General features: G+C 41.6%; 1 protein-coding gene across 2 annotated transcripts; it reads right to left on the minus strand.

Moving 5' to 3' along the window:
• Positions 1-1248: 1248 nt before the first annotated feature.
• Positions 1249-15648, minus strand: SKA1 (spindle and kinetochore associated complex subunit 1). 2 transcript variants are annotated; one of them, XM_021686358.1, is made up of 7 exons: positions 15590-15648; positions 13784-13882; positions 10780-10904; positions 9139-9236; positions 5941-6078; positions 2590-2759; positions 1249-1771 (listed from the first exon to the last, which is right to left on the minus strand). In XM_021686358.1, exons 2-7 carry the CDS (start codon positions 13869-13871, stop codon positions 1623-1625), a joined length of 768 nt encoding a protein of 255 aa, XP_021542033.1. In that variant the 5' UTR covers positions 13872-13882; positions 15590-15648; the 3' UTR covers positions 1249-1622. The 2 variants fall into 2 exon arrangements, with proteins under 2 accessions (XP_021542033.1, XP_021542034.1); XM_021686359.1 differs by lacking the exon at positions 15590-15648 and adding an exon at positions 14459-14510.
• Between the last annotated feature and the right edge of the window lie 1834 nt (positions 15649-17482).

Below are 17482 nucleotides of genomic sequence, written 5' to 3' on the forward strand. Positions count from 1 at the left end.
AAAGAAGGGATAATAATATGTAGTGCTCAAAATATATTCTGTGGTCCTCACGGTGACAGTATTAACCAGGCCACCAGGCCTAGGAGATGATTTTTCCCTCGGCTACAAGGATCAACCTGCCCGGCAAATGGCAGAGAGACTGTGATAGGTAACTTTATGTGTCACCTGGACTGGCCACAGGGTGCCCACATTAAACCTTATTTCTGGATGTGTCTGTGAGGGTGAAGGGATTAGCATTTCAATCAGTGGACTCAGCAGACTGCCCTCCCCAGTGTGTGTGGGCATCATCCGATCTGTGGATGACCTGAGCACAACAAAAGGTGAAGGAAGGAGGAATTCACTTCTTTTTTTCCTGCCTCACTGCTTGAGCCACAACATCGCATCTTCTCTGCTTCACAGGCCCTCAGACTCAGGACTGAATTACACATGGCTTTTCTGGGTCTCCAGCTTGCAGATGGCAGATCGGGGGACTTACTAACCAATTTGTCATAATCTCTCTCTCTCTCTCTCTCTCTATATCTATCTCCTCTTGGTTCTATATCTCTGGAGAACACTGACTAAAACACACATAGCCAGATAGTCTCCTTAAGTGCACAAGAGAAACATCCTAAATTCTTGCAATCCAACCACCCATTTTCCATGACAACTATCAAACTGCTTACATGTTATTATCTTTTTCATCTCAGTATATTTTTATTATAATTTCATTACAGGTTGATGTTTATAGATCGGTTTATACCAAATGCATTTCAGGTAACCTGTTCCCTAACAACATATGGGAAAGCAGAATCATTACATGGAGGGGCTGCCTACAAATCCAACTTTTGCCTGTAGACTGAAATGCCATTGATAGAATTTTGACATTAACGACCTTTAATTCTTTTTTTTTTTTTTTAAAGATTTTATTTATTTATTTGAGACAGAGAGAATGAGATACAGAGAGCATGAGAGGGAGGAGGGTCAGAGGGAGAAGCAGACTCCCTGCCGAGCAGGGAGCCCGATGCAGGACTCGATCCCGGGACTCCAGGATCATGACCTGAGCTGAAGGCAGTCGCTTAACCAACTGAGCCACCCAGGCGCCCCACGACCTTTAATTCTAAAGAGCCTGGGTCTCACTGGGGCACCTGGGTGGCTTATTCGGTTAAGTGTCTGACTCTTCATCTCAGCTCAGGTCTTGATCTCAGGGTCGTGAGTTCAAGCCTCGCATTGAGCTCCATGCTGGGTGTGGAGCCTACTTAAAAAAAAAAAAAAAAAAAAAAAAAGGAGCCTGGGTACGCTTGACCTTATCTTCTTGACCTTTTCCTTCCATTATCACATGTGTATCTGTCTTACTGAGGTCTACAGCACTGTCACTAAACACAAAAACTAACCATGAATATTTTTTAGTTCCATTATACGCCTAGCACAGAGGCTCATGTGGTAGGGGGTTAAATATGTGCTGAAAGAAAGTGAATTTTAAAATATATATGCTTTACTTACTAAAACGTTTCGTTTTTATAGGAAGCTAAAAAAGAAAATGAAAAAGCCAAAGAAATTTTATATATAAAGAAATTACATATAAGAAAACTATGTGAGTGGCCTCTACCCCCTATTGTTAGCCAGTTCAAAAGATCCCACGTGCTTCAGGTTATAACGTATCGGGTAAGGCCCCCGCCTCGGACCTCTGAGAGCCTCCGGCAGTGTCGTAAGATATTCAGGATCACGTGAAAGCGCTTGTCAGCCTTCAGAGCTGTGAACTCCTTTATGTCAGCTTCCACTATGAAATAATGACCTGAAAATGAAGATATTAGTACTAATTTTCATTAAGGACAACTTTCAGGATGAGACTTTAATGCACTAGATTATGAACATGAATAACATTGATCGTTTTTATTAGCATTAGGCACCCAAAGTTGAGAACAGGTATTCTTGCTAAAATGATTAGTATTCTCTCAACTGAAGTTGCATGTTTACTGTAGCATTTTAGAAACGTAGCCCTGCTTATATTACTGGCTATCTGTTTGTATCTTCTAAAAAATTGACTTTGCAAGAGGAAATATGGGATAGTGGTTAAGAGAATGAAACCCCCAGCAGCTCTGTCCCTTAACTGGCTGACGTTGGGCAAGTAACAGACGCTCTCTCTGCCTAACCTGCAAAATGGGGGTAACCGTACGTACCTCGTAAGATGTGAGGACTAGAGCTCTCAACACACTATCTGTCGAATGTAAGTGCTATATAAGCAGGACCAACTGTTTTCATTACTACTCTAATTCTAAAAACACTGGGTATAGTTTCATAATAGACTCTAAAGCAGCATTTCTCTACCTTGGAACTACAGACATTTGGAAGTAGTTATTTCTTTCCGTGGGAGCTGCCTTGTGCATTGTACTCAAGTCTACTTTTAGTCTCCAGCTGCCAGAAGCACCCCCAGCCCTAGTTGTAACAGTCAAAAATATCTCCAGCGATGGAGAAAAATGTGCCCTAGTGGGAAAACCACTCCTGGTTAAGAACTACCTCTCTAGATTCAGAATTTTCTAGAATTCGTCTTGTTTCTCACGATTTAGTTACACTCCAATTGACATGCACACCTATGTATGCTATCATTTTTACCTTTGGTATCCTTTGTTTCTTCGTCAATAAATCTGTGATAGAGATTTCTGGCCACGGAACTCATTGACTTTTTTGGTTGATGTAGGATCTTATATTTACTAACCACCGCCTTGTTGATTTCTTTAATAACATCATTAATTTGACAATAAGTTAAGCGAGATTTCATGTACCTGCAAATAAATATATGATTAATTTTTAAAAGAATCATTTTACAAAATTATTTACTTTGAAAAATGTTTATGTATGATGACTTTATACAGAAGCAAAGCTATTAGAACTCCTCATAGAAAAAAAAGTGTATAGGGGCACCTGGGTGGCTCACTTGGTTGAGCATCCAACTCTTTTCAGCTCAGGTCATGATCTCAGAATTGTGAGATGGAGCCCCACGTCCAGCTCCACACTCAGCATGGAGTCTGCTTGAGATTTTCTCTCTCCCTCTCCCTCTGCCCCCACCCCCTGCCAAAATAAATAAATAAATAAATCTTTTAAAAAAATGTATATCAACTTCCAAATAAACCAGACATATCTCAACAGCTGAAAATTTAAATAGAACCACAACGTATCTTAACTTCCCTATTTCTATCTGGATGTATTCATCTCCATTCTCTGCCTACAGAGAATGTACTTAAATTAGAGAGGAAGAAGGGTAACATCAATTTTAAATTGGGTCTCAAATACTACAATTTAAAATAGGGTCTCTTGCTGGTTAACTGCAAGACAGAAGCTTATTTAAACATTTTTAAATGTTTGTGAGCAAGGGAAAGAAACATTTAAATATTAAATAAATTACATAACTTACACCACTCTGGTTTTTTGCAAACTTATCTGTTCTGAGAAAGAAAAAAAAAAGAGGAGGAGGAGGAGGGAAGATGGACAACAAAGGCCACAACAAAGATGGCAGCTCCGATCAGGACAGAGAGCCAGCTGAGCAAGATGGCAGAGGAAAGGGTGTGGGGGCGAGCTGCGGGGCGGAGGGGAGCCAGTGCACAGCTCTGGGCTCTACCCCCTCGAGCACTGGTCTTTCTCTAAATCCACTCTTCCAGTCGCATCTCCCTCTTGCCATCCTCCCAGTCACCACACAGTCTTAGAATATAAAAACAGAAGACTCGATTTCTCTGTACATACCAAAACCAAAACTCAATGATCTGCCTCCGTTTTTCCCTTCAACAAACTGTGGATTCAGTATGTGAAACTCTGCCCTTCACCTCTCCTCAGAGGGGCAGTTTCCTAATCAACTTCCATAATATAAAATAACATGTGAATATGTTTAAAGGAAAATGTTCATATTAACCAAGAAACATTCATTTTCATTATTCTCTTCTCTTATTTAAGGATCTTATTTGAGAGAGGGAGGGAGGGAGGGAGGGGGAGAGAGAAAGAGAACACAAGTGGGGTGGGGGGAGTGGGAGAGGGAGAAGCAGGCTCCCCGCTGAGCAGGGAGCCCAGTGCGGGGCTCGATCCCAGGACCCTGGGATCATGACCTGAGCCGAAGGCAGACACTTAAATGAGTCACCTAGCTGCTCCTATTCTCTTCTTTTCTAAATGCATTTTTGCCGCTGTTCCCACAAACTGTTGATCCCACAGCTCCCCACAAAGCAATTCCTTTAAATCCTCTGAACTATCACCTTAATTTCAATACCCAACCCCACCCTCTGCCAATGTTCTCTACTTTAACTCAACCCTCAGTATTTATTTTTTAAAGATAATAAATAAAAGCCCCATGTTTGGAATATATTCTTCCTTATCCCAATTGTCTAAGTTCTCCCATGCAGTAAATAACCCCTTAAATTAAAAATGAATACTCTACTATGACTACCCTAATTTCCTTCCTTTATCTCTTCTTGGAAGCATTTTATAAAAGCCCATCTACTCCACCGTTCCTCACAGACATTTGCTTTTCTCTTTGGCTCAGCCAATGAGCAACAAAAATAACATTTAAAAAACTGAGTATCATCAAACAGAATTTTCATGAAAATAAAGCTACCATAAAAGAAATCACTGACAAAAAATAAAGATTAAAGAGAAAAGTCGGTCTCATTTTGATGAAATACAACACAACTAAGAAGCCCAAGTGTACAATAATAGTTAACAATGGCAAAATGCTCATAATAAAAAAAGTAAGTAAACTGTATTGACAGTGTAACCACATTGTTGTAATAACCATCAGAAACAACCTATTACATATGTGAAGTTAAATAAAATCTGGAAGGAAATACTCCCATTTTATCTGGGTGGTAGAATTACAGATGAGTTATTTTCTGACAACATGTTCTGACAAGTTATTACTTATATAATAAAAACATAACAAGAAATATAACAACATAAAGCCAAGAAGTTAGGCAAAGCCCTGGAATGATGAGTTTAAAATGATGAGTTTCCGGGGCACCTGGGTGGCTCAGTTGGTAAGTGTCTCTGACTCCTGATTTCAGCTCAGGTCGTGATCTCAGGGTCATGAGATTAAGCCCCACATGGAGCCCTACACGGGGTTCTGTGCTCAGTGGGGAGTCTGGTTCTCTCCTTCTTTCTCCCTCTCTCCCTCTGCCCCTCCCCCGATCATGCTCTCTCTTTAAAATAAATAAATCTTTAAACAAACAAACAGGAGTTTCCATAATGGGCTCTCCATCACTGTCTTCTGTAAAGAGCAAAGGAGACCTCCTTCCAGGGAAGGTATCTTGTCTTACTCACCCCTGTACTGTTCTCCTCAGTGATCCAGAGCCTGGAACAGAACACAGACTCAAACAAACGTGTGGCATAAGTTGAGGAACAAATGGAAACCAAACAGACACAATACCCACCATTCTAATTCTCAAAACTATATAGCACACTTTCCTTAAAATTACAGCAAAACTGAGGCTACTTTATTTTTTAATTTTGTTTATTTATTTGAGAGAGAGCACGAAAGAGCCCAAGTGGGAGGAGGGAGAGGGACAAGCAGACTCCAAGCTAAGTGTGGAGTCTGATGCAGGGCTTGATCTCATGACCCGGAGATCATGACTTGAGCTGAAAACAAGAGTTGGACACTTAACTGACTAAGCCACCCAGGCGCCCCAGAACAGCTACTTTTAAAATGTAACTGGATGAATCTGTACCACAAAATGGTCCTGCAGAGGACTGAGCAATAAACTGACCCATCTCTAGATCTTGCTATGAAAAGACCTTTAGACCAAATAAAAACCATGATTTTAAGCATCTTCAACAAAGATTTCCTGCATTTTCATTGTATAAGACTTTGAGAAAAGATCAATATTTGAACACAGCATGCTATGAATATAATCAAGCTTTAGGATTTAAACAATCATGTATGTTGACCATTAAAGAGTTGAATGTTAAAATTTTATCTTAAATACTTACGCTGGAATGCCATTAAATTCATCAGAAGTTATAAATAGCATTTCTTTAATACTTCTTTGTTCTTTTGGGGGCTTCTTTGTGGGTACAGGTTCCTCAACTTTGACTGGTTCTTCAGGGTCAAGATCTGACACATTAGCACTGCAGACAGAGATGCACAGATGTATAAGAGATCATCAGAATTTCACCGCATACTAGAAAATCTTCCTGGGTGCCTGGGTGGCTCAGTTGGTTAAGCGACTGCCTTCGGCTCAGGTCATGATCCTGGAGTCCCGGGATCGAGTCCCTCATTGGGCTCCCTGCTCGGCAGGGAGTCTGCTTCTCCCTCTGACCCTCCCCCCCTCTCATGCCCTCTCTCTGTCTCATTCTTTCTCTCTCAAATAAATAAATAAAATCTTAAAAAAAAAAAAAAAGAAAATCTTCTCAACTAAAAATAATCAGTTAACAAATACAAGATTCATCTTGTTAAAATAATTTTATAGCTAACATTTTTTGCTGCCCCCACTCCTATGGTTCATGAAGATCTGAATAGTGAAGAGAATGCTGAAAAATTAAGTCCCCGAATCTTCACCAGTTACCCACTGGCTCCTCAAAGTCAATACGTGTGAAGTCGAACTTATCTTAACCACTAAACAGCTTCTCTTCCTGAATCCCTAATTTTGGACATAGAAACATTAGTCCTCTTATACTTCTAATTTTTCTGATTTATCCCACTGGTTGTTAGTATCAGTCCCTGCCTGTTACAGACTCATTTTAGTTGCCAGCAATGAGCATGGAACTCTTGGATTCAGTCCTACCCAATTTTTGGAGTCAGTGAGAAGCCTAATATAGCTCCTACCCCACTAGCTGAGAGTGTAGAAATAGGCTGTAGCTTCTGGGTTATTTAGCTGCCAGGGAAGGAACAGACCCTTGCTGGCAGCAGCAAGTGAAGCCATACCAGCTCGACTGCTCCAAAAAAGAAATGGGGTACAGGAGACAGAGTAGATCCAACCCAAAAGCAAATGAAGGGAATCTCAAGAAAGACAGGGAGGTGAGATCCCAAGATGACAGCTGAGCACCAGACACAGGGCAACCAGTCATAGTGCCTAAGGCGCTATGACTGTGGATGGCCATGTTGTAGGTTGTCAAGATGAAGAAGCCCAATGCTATGGTACCATCAACCTTCCATGAGTATGAGACTTCATGGTGAGCCTGGCTGACTCTTAGCTGTACTTGCTTGTCTTCACCAGAGGCTAAGGAAGCTCCTGATTTTTTTCTTCATGCCCTGCTGTATCAGCTGAAAACCATCTCAACCTACAGAAAGGTTCTGCTTTGACCTTGGCTGAAAACTGAAGCTAAGCCATAGTGAGGTCAGGAGAAGAAAAACTCCTCCTACTCCCCAGGCCAAATTCCTGCTGGATGTCTGATGTCCAGCTCACACTACAATCCTGGCAGATGTCCTGTGGTGACCTCTGTTCCTAGCATTCATTCATGACCTCGCCCACCATTTTCTCTTCTTGCAGGGAAACTGCAGGGGACCCTGACCATGCCAGGCACTCTGCTGAGCTTATCTTCTTCTGGAGAACTTCAATCACCAGCAGTAATGTGACTCTTCTCCTACTCAGCAAGCCTCGTGCCTTCCTTAATTTGACTGGTAGACACATCGACATTTGTTTTACTCTTCTTCTTTAATTTGCACAAATAATGGTTAGTCACTTTTCTGTATATATAGGATACATTTCAAACGCTAAAAAATTTTAAGTTACGCATGGAATGTTTTTACACCTTTGGAACCCCCTTTTAGAAATGTAACTTTGGTGGCAGAAGCCTGGAGAGCGGGGAGTAGTGGAACCATGGAGGGACAAAACACAGGAGCGCTCAAAGCACAAAGACGAACAATGATGGAAGATCACACTCAGAGCCAGCCAATGAGAATGGAAGGGAGGGCTGGGACAGACAAAACCCCGCAGAGGCAGCGTGCACAGCTGAGGGCTACAGAGAGAAAGACGGGCGGAAGGTACCCAGTTGCTGTCCAGGGGACGGGAGGAAGGCAGCAGGAATGGCGGGTGGCTAACAAGGGCCTGGTCAGCTTGGCCTCAAACACGCAGAGCTGGGAGGACAGCTCATGTATTAGGCCCCCGGCAAGCAGCAGAGGTCCCGTCAAGGCTGGAGCTGGACATCTGTGAGCACTGAGCACGGTGGAGGGGGCATGAGCCACACACAGCTTTAGGAGACGCCCGCAGTTTAAAGGAGGGCAGAGAAACGGGAGGTGGCCAAGTCAGGGCTGCGGGCTGCCAATGGAGCGCTGTGGCAGAGCAGAGCTCAGCGCTTCCAACACAAAGAGACACAGAAAGACAATCTGAAAAGAAAGATCAGGGCTGAGGGGGAATTTCTGGATCGGTTTCCGAAGTGTGGTAGTACGAGCAGCCCAGGGACAGGCCGAGCAGCTCTGGGGAAAAGAGGAGGTGTGACCATATACTGGTGGGGGACACACGGGGGACACTAGTTTGAGGGGGGGAAGCAAAGCTAAGTGTTTTGTTCCTGTGGCTGTTTTTAAGATGGGACGTTTATTAAGCTTATTTTTACCCTAAGACAGTGGTTCTCAAGGATCAGGGGAGAATGTGTCCCCCAGAGGATATATGGCAATGTGAGGAGACATTTTTCACTGTCAAAGCTGGGAGGGGTGGGGGGATGCCAGTGACAGCTAGCTGGTAGGCAGAGATCAGGGGTGCTACCAAACATCCTCACTGTCCTCACAACAAAGAATTATCTGGCCTAAGATGGCTGAGGTTGACAAACTCTGCTCTGAGGAAAAGAAATGAGAAAAAGTGGGAAAAGAGAGCCCAGCACACACTCGCCCGTGGGAAAGAGGAGCGACATTTTCCGCAGAGGCAGCAGGACAAGAAGACTGGGGACGCCTGGGTGGCTCAATCATTAAGCGTCTGCCTTCGGCTCAGGTCATGGTCCCAGGATCCTGGAATCGAGCCCCGCATCGGGCTCCCTGCTCAGCAGGAAGCCTGCTTCTCCCTCTCCCACTCCCCCTGCTTGTGTTCCCTCTTTCGCAATCTCTCTCTCTCTGTCAAATAAATAAATAAAATCTTTAAAAAAAAAAAAAAAACATAATCACTAACAAAACCACAAGTCCATGAGAAAGCAGAAAGAGTTGAGGTGTTTAACAGTTTTATAAATGCAGACAGCAAGAATAATTATAAATACACTTACAAGTTCTGGCTTACTGTTACTTGAGGCAAATGGGGAGGAATGTTTTCTTTGAGATGCTCCACATCTTTATAATCCTCTTCAAGAGATTCACAGAGTTCCTAAAATTTAAAGAAAATGCTCCCAAGTAAGTGTCTGTCCTGCCTGTGTGTGTTTTAAGACCTTATAAAGAGCATGAAAGACTCACTCACAATCATAATGACTGGGGGTGTTTAGAACACAGAAGAGGTGGAAAAGCACTGACTGCAGCAGTATTTTTTTAAAAACCCTTTGGTTTCTAGAGCTCTTTTTGGATGGCAAGATAGTAGCTTTCTCTACTGGTTTTCAGAGAATGACTGTTATAATCACATTACAACAGGGAGGGTTGACATTTAACTGCAGCCTTGGAAAGCAACTAAAAAATGTATGAAGGATTTATGTTTGTCATTCTGGTAAATTGCTTTTGTTGACTTAACAAACATTCCCCAGTGTTATCTGTACAACAGCTCCAGGGGGAAGTGCGTGCCTGGAGCGCGTGTATGAGAACCTACTCAGAACAACTTCCATTGCACATACTCTAGCTTAATGGAAATTTCCACTGGAAATTTTTGCTTTGTTTTTGTTTTGTGTTGTCTTTAGTTTACCTTTCACTACAACTTGACACTATGAACTCATGCAAATTTATTAAGAAAAATACTCTACACCTTTGGATTCCTGTCATCTGACTCTCAATCATAAGAAGAACAAAACTTCTAAATAGTCTTCAATTCTGAATGTAACATTCTCTAGGCCCACACTTAACCGTGGGCACTCTTGAGTAGGTTAGAACTGAAACTAATATTGGCTTTTGTTTTGAATTTATAGGACGTCTTTCTTTCAAAGAGATGAATGATGTTCATAGCCACTAATTTCATTTCAACTAGTAATAGGATAGACATATTCATGCCCATTCCTATAGCTGAAAAGTCTTTACAGACCTTAAGGATTATAAGGCTGGAAGGGACCATGGAGGCCACCTTGTTCAATCCCACGGAACACATCAGCAGCTCTAACAGCATGAGGTAACTACGTACAGATTGCGTATTTTCCCAGAAGTACACAAGCACTTTCATTAGCTTAGTCAGTTAGAAAGCTTACTTAGAACAAAATGGTGTGCGACTGAGACTCAAGTGTTTCTGTACTTGAGAATCCTTACATTTTATAGAACAGAGAAATGCAGAATAGAAGGGACCTAAGAAATAATTCGGTATGACTCATTATTTTCCAAATGAGGACCACAAGACCCGAAGAGGTAAAAGGTCTTTCTCAGGGTGACAGAGGGTGCTAAGGGCAGCCAGGGTGAGAATCTGCATCTCCTTGCCCCAGGGTAGGTGTTCCTGACACACCACTCTACCAGATCACTTGTTTAAATTAAACCTACCAAAAATTATTTAGGATATCTTTCTTTTAGTACAGTTCAATTTCACTGGCAACCAGCATAAAGAAACACCTGTGGAGCTCTGGAGTCCTTTATACTAAGAAGATACAATGCAAATGGTACTCTATACCATTAGTAATTTAAAAAGGTAAGAACATCTTAAAAATTTAAAGAATCCTTCAGAATCCCCTGGTGATGACGGAGTTTGTATCTATTGCCCTTTCATTTCTTTACTGGAAAAACATTACCTTGAGTGAATGGTTGGTTTGTTCTTGATATTGAATCTCCAATTCCAATTTATTTAGAAGTTCATTTACTACAATGATTTCATCTCCTATTTTATCTAATGTAGTCTTCAAGGTAGGTTCCTGACCTATTAACAGACAAAGAGGGAATGAAAAATAAAGTATACAGAAAAGTATTAGCATACTGTATTCTTTAACTCAGTTGTTCCCAATTAAACTCTTGGACCAGAGCTTTACTTTAGAGAGACACTTAGGGAGGAGACAGGACTCTTGTTTCAGCCCCTAGGACCTGTCTCCCTGGATAATCTTAAGACTTCATTTCTAAGTAATACGGTAGAGAAGGAAGAGAGAGATAAGTACGAAGTGTCCCCTGAGTTTTTTGATTTTGGCAAAGTCTTCTACTATGATAAAACACCTAGAAATGTTAGATTAAAAAAACAAAACAAAAAACTTCTACATGCAGAGCTGAGCTTTCATGAGAATAAGGTAACTCTCAAGGGCTTCAGCATGAAGACAGACCTGCAGACTAGCAGAATGTGGGAGTTGATGCTGCAGCAGCCCTAACTGGGGGTGCAGAGGAAATCTGGAGAGAGGAGTTTGCCAGTCTCAGCAACACAACACATTTGGTTTTAATGGGGGCAAGAACTAAGGCTTTTGTACTTCAAAGCACAGGGTGTTGGAAGTGAGAATCCCAAATGAGGCTTCTTCATGGAATAAACCTTTAGTTAAAGTGTACACCTCAAAATTCTAATCGCTGGCCAGGGAGAGGAGCTTGTGTTTTGGACAGGCTCTCAAGGGTGTGTGGAAGATGGGGGAGAGTTTCCCTTCAGAATTTGTAGTAGTGGCTTGGGATGCACCTGGGTTTGAGATTCATATTTACACTATTTACTAGTCCTAAACAGAAAAAGTAACATAAAAAGTCACAGGCTGGTACTAAGCCTGGGGTGCTTGACAGAAACAAACACCAGGCATTTATAAAGTAGCATGCTCTCATACTCCCAACCCCACCTCCTGGCACCCCTCTCTAGTTCCATAGATTTGAGGATGGGAAAACCAGGGTCTCCTCCTCCCTAGAAATAAAAGAAGTAATAAAAAAAGTTTTGTTTTAAAGAGCAGATCAAAAGCACAAAAGAAAAACTATCCTCATAATGAAATCTTTCCTTCTTTATTTCTAGTAACCAATGAAATACACGTAAGTAAAGGCACAATTGGGGAGACGGGGGGAAAAAAATAAACAAAAACACAATTTGACTATATCTGTAGATTATGGAGGCTGTAGAGTGAAATGGCCAGAAGGTCCAAGACCTAAAGCCAGAGACACCAGCACCTACCTCAAGGTTACTGTGAAGATAAGTGAGACAGTACATATAAGATGGGTTGAACACTGTGCCTGGAATCTGGTAAAACACTCAATAAATGCTAACTACTATTCATCATCATTATGACAAGCAGCATATAATTCTATCTAATAGGGCAATATTAATTGCATTTGACAGTAGGTTCATAACAACGAAAAGAAATTAGTAAGTAAATAAGAGTACGGATGTCTCTATTGAGATTAATTTATAAGGAGTAAATAACTAGTTTGGATACACTGGTATCTCAAATAATTTGTCACCTAAATTTTAGGGCCTTGTCTACTAATTTATAGAAACATAATCAACTAAGCAAATACAATACTTTTAATAGAAGTAATCTAGTAAATTACTCCAGCCAGAGTGGCAAACAAATTACTGGGCTCTACTAAATAAGCTATGGAACCAAAAAGACAAATCATTCTCCCCACATACAAATGATGGTTACTGAGTGTGTAGTGATCTAATAGTTCACATTGCTTAGGCCAGTTCTCATGCTTTGGTGGGGTCATTTGAATTCAAGGTTTAGTTGTTTTATAGGTCTCTAAATTTTATCTGTTTATCCCACAGTAATCATGCCCCTAGAAAGAGAAGCTAAACAAGACTAGTTATAGATGTCCTTTCTGCGTTATTGAATAAAAGTGGCATAGAAGTAGAAAGAATACTAGACTGGGAATCAAGATACAAAACTGTAGTCCCAACCGACTACCTAGGAGATAGGGGAGCTGGGCAAGTCACTTGACTTCTGAGAGTCATGTGTGAAATGAGGGAGCTGGAGAAGATAAACCCACAGTCCCTTCAGCTTTAACTTTCTACAGAGAATGTGAGCCATAAACTGTATAATGGATGATGTTCCTCTACTGGAGGTTCTCAACAAGAGATGAAGAATATCAAAGTCCTTAGAAGGACATGTATAATTCGAAAGGGCATTTCAACATTATAATTTCATATTTTAAAAAATTTCTTATATTACCAATTCATAGTACAAACTACACTGAACTTCACCACAATTTTCCCAGCAGGTAGAATTCTGCCTATAAATAAATCTTAAGCTCTCCTAGAATGGACCCAGGAGCTCACAATTTTTCTAAACAGTATTTTCCCAGACTTGACAAGGATCACCCATTTCTTTGCACTGTCATTGCCTCATCCTCTTTCAGCACTTCAAAATATTCTGGAAGATGGTTACAACCTCCAAGCTTCTGGACATTAGAAGAACTGGACATTTTCAATCGGTTGTTTCCTAGTCATATATAACGATAAGCTTCCTCCAAAGCAGGCTGGAGATGGATAATGGGCTATTTTTACCTCTGTGGGTCTTTTCCACTTCTATTTTTATTCCTTACCTTTCAGTATCTCCACTTAGCTTTAACACCACAAATGCTTGATAACCTTCAAATCTTCCTATTGTGCCTTGTGTATCTCAGAAAAACACAAGCAATTAAGTCTAATTAATATCCAGTTCATTGTTCAATATAACTTACATTTTAGTACTCTGCAATATTCAAAATATTAATGCTGGAGTGCTTCAAAAAACCACTATTTGAAAGTTAAAATTACCTTTCACTTCACCAGGCATAAGATAGTCAAAGTGGAACAATAATTAAAATGCATTTTATATCTGCGACGTCAGTGGAATCTGTCCTACTTACCACAATTTCTCAGTGACAGAGTTCTTTTAATGTTGGCAATCTTTTCATTAATATGAGAGCATAATTGTTCCAGATCCGAGGAGGCCATCCTTTAATACTCTGAAGAAAAAAAAAAATAAACATTTACAAAAACAGAAAGGACAAGTTTCTGTTTACTTTCAAAATCCAATACCGGTATTTACCAGTATTGATCAGTAATGTGAGCCAGTAAATGGGCCACAGAGGTGATCCAGTAAATCACATCTTGAAAAGAAAGTACAAAAACTCAATTTCTGGGCGCCTGGGTGGCTCAGTTGGTTAAGCGACTGCCTTCGGCTCAGGTCATGATCCTGGAGTCCCTGGATCGAGTCCCGCATCGGGCTCCCTGCTCGGCGGGGAGCCTGCTTCTCCCTCTGACCCTCCCCCCTCATGTGCTCTCTCATTCTCTCTCTCTCAAATAAATAAGTAAAAATCTTAAAAAAAAAAAACCCAAAAAACTCAATTTCTTTCAATTCTACAAAATTCAGTCTTTAACTAGAGTCTAATACTGACTTGTCTTTGAGCCTTCTGTAATCAACGCATCCCAAACCAAGGTACAGGGGATTTAGGGGGACAAATGCACTATTTATATATAAAGACAACTCGGAAATTTTCTCTAAAACCGCAAAGTACACATGAATTAAAAAGAAAACACACAGTTAAGTGCAAAGAAACGAGTCCAAGTAAGCATTTCTCCCATGCTGCGGGGGACTGGAGCTTTCCGGTTTGGGGTTGATACAGAGGCAGAGGGAGGTGAAGGAAGGGAGTCAGTTATTCATTCCGAGGGTAGGACAGATCTAAAGCATCCACTCCAGCCAACCAAGCGGTGGGAAGAAAAGCCCGGTTCCTCGGCTCCGCGTGGCGGCCCCGCGCCCCTACTCCGCCCAAACAATGCCTTCCGTCTGCCTCTGAGCGCAGGACCCCCAACTTCAGATCCCAACCTGGCGCGGGTCCGGAAGCAAAGCGCCACTCGCTGCAGTATCGCGAGCCGTCGAGACCCCAGTCTCGGAAGCCCAGGATCGCGAGACGCGACTCCGGGAGCGAAATTCAAAGTGCCCGCCGGGTCCCGGCGCCGCGCAGGCGCACCTCGGCGCTCCCGGAAGGCGGGCAGCTCGAGTTCCGGCGCTCTCGGGGGCCACAGCGGGGCGGGGCCACAGCGGGGCGGGGGAAAAAGGCGGGGCTGGGTGGATTGACGCGCAAGGCACCCGGGGCCAGTGGCCCTCCTGGTCCAGGCGGTCTCGAGTGATCCCAGTCATCTCGTGTCGACTGCTGCCCGGCCAGGAGCCGCGCGCTCCGGGAATCACATGACGAGCTCTAACAGTAGGTCTCCAGGTTGGTGGCACGTTAGAATCACCAGGGACAGCTTTTACAAATTCCAATGCCTACGCTGGACACCAAGTCATTGAAATCAGGCACCCTGCAAGTGGGGTCCACGCCCTAATATTCTAAAAAGCACCCCAGATAATTCCAAAAAGCCCTCCAGTTTGTGAGATTAAGGACAGGGACCTTGTCTTCGTAGAGTTTACAGCCTCTGTAAGGGCATTTACAAATTTAAACTAAGAAAAAGGGTTTATTCTCCCTGTTGGGAAAAAAAAAAAGGGAAAGTATCCCCGAGCTGGTGTGGCAGCTCCACAGTCATCAACTATCCAGATTCCTTCTGTCTTTTGGCGCCGCCATCCATAGCATCATGCATCTTGACTGTGATGCAAGATGACCCTGACAGTTCCTTCCTCAGATCTTGGTCTAAGGCAGCAGAAAAGAAGAGGCAAGGGTCAGAGGCTCACTTACCAGCTGAGCCACCACCTTTAAAGAGTTTTTTGGAAGCCACACCCAATGGCGTCTCTCTGATTTCCACTGGTCATTCACATCTGCAAGGGAGACCGGAAGAAAAAAATCATTAATTTTTTTTTTTTTATTTAGACAGTTACGTTGCATCCTCAACCATATAGGGGTTCGGTTTGTAAGGGAGAAGGAGAGCATAGATTCTGGGTAGGCAAATAGCAACCTTGGCCATTTCTACTTATTACTTTTAAAAAATTTCTGGAAAATTTCAAACTTAAAAAGTTAAAATAGGATAATGAACCCCATGCTCAACCCATCACCCCAGCTTCAACCATTACTAACTTATCTCAAATCTTGTTTCATCTGTACCTCCTCTCCTCTCACTCTTTTCCTACTGGAATTTTTTTTTCCCTACTGGAATATTTTGAAGCAAATTTCAAATATTGTATCTTTCTATCCAAAAACATTTACATATTTATCTTCTGAAGATAGAAACTCTTTAAAAATTACATTAGCATTATCACACAAATATTTTAACAATTATTTCTGAATAACAAATACCCAGCCAATGTTCAGTTTCCCCTGATTATATCATTTTTTATTTTAAAAACTATTGGTTTGATTTAGAATCCAAATAGCAGTTACACATTGTTACTTGGTTGATACATTTTTAAGGTTTCTTTTCATTTTGACATACCTACTTATCTAAAGCTAAAGTCCTTTTACAGGAACAAAGCCTTTCATTGTAGGACTAAATGTAAGGCTTCAAATGTAAATATCTAAGAAAAATAACACAGCAACACAAATTCACCCTGTAACATCAAGGGCAAACATTTTCAGATTATTTCCCAGGAGAAAATAAACAGGAAGACCAAGAGCATAAAGGCACTGAATACAAGAGGAGAAGGGGAAAATGTGAAAAAAAAAATATACAAATGAGCAATTAGATTGCACTGCCTGGTTCATATTTCTATCTAGGTCAGGATTATTTATCAGGATATCAAGTGCAATGACAGAAACTCAATCCAAACTGACTTAAGCAAGAAAAAAAAAAGACTTTATTTGGCTTATAAAACTGTAAAGTGTGCATGTGTATGTGTCTACAGTTACAGCTGGACCCAGGAACTCAAACATCCAATTAAAGAACCATCTCTGTCTCTCAGTTCTGCATTCCTCTGTGTTGAATCCATTCTCAGGGAGGCTTTCCCTGTGGTGACCACTGGTACCTCTAGACTTATACTCTAATAGGTTAGCAGTTCTTGCTTTCTGAACAAGCCTAGCAAAAGCCCCAGGATTTCACCTCATTGTCCTAATTTGGGTCATCTGCCCAGTCTTAAACTAATCAGCATGTTAAGGGGGGTGGAATGGTCTGGTTGGCTAGACATTCAGGAGCTGGGAGTTAGGACAATTCTACCCAAAACACAGGGTCCGAGAGTAGGACAGAAGTAGTTTCTGAAACATTACTTTCTGGAGAAGGAGCACAAGTTGGGAAGGGTTGTTTTGAACAAAAGTTTGCTGGGGAAAAGCAAGAGTTCAGGGTGATGATGATTTCTCATTGGCTGAGTTGCAGAGATAGTTGATTTCTCCTGGGGGATACAATGTGTATCTTTCTCTGCTGGGGCCTATAATTGATGATTCTTTCCTATTGGTGATTCTTCTGTTGGGGTCTATAATTGACAATTCTTCTTGTAATTGACATGGAATGGTAAGAATTTCCCTTCTAGCCTCCCTTTATTAATTTTTACAAGAGCAAAATCTAAGAAATCACTGGACTGGTCCTTGCAAGAAATATAAACAAGAATAAAAACAATGTGAACTCCAGTCTGCAGGGAAAAATAATAACAATAACATCAGGAAACTTTTATTGGATACTTAGTCTAATTCAGGCATTTTACACAT

The sequence above is a fragment of the Neomonachus schauinslandi genome, chromosome 14, assembly GCF_002201575.2.
Source record: "Neomonachus schauinslandi chromosome 14, ASM220157v2, whole genome shotgun sequence".
Lineage (NCBI taxonomy): Eukaryota > Metazoa > Chordata > Mammalia > Carnivora > Phocidae > Neomonachus > Neomonachus schauinslandi.

Excerpts from the sequence above, each read along its gene's own strand:
- SKA1 (XM_021686358.1), bottom strand. The coding sequence starts at position 13,871 with ATGGCCTCCTCGGATCTGGAACAATTATGCTCTCATATTAATGAAAAG. Across the intron at positions 9,237-10,779 it reads AAACCAACCATTCACTCAAG|GAACTCTGTGAATCTCTTGA; the intron begins GTAATGTTTTTC and ends TTTAAATTTTAG. Across the intron at positions 6,079-9,138 it reads GTAACAGTAAGCCAGAACTT|TGCTAATGTGTCAGATCTTG; the intron begins GTAAGTGTATTT and ends CTCTGTCTGCAG.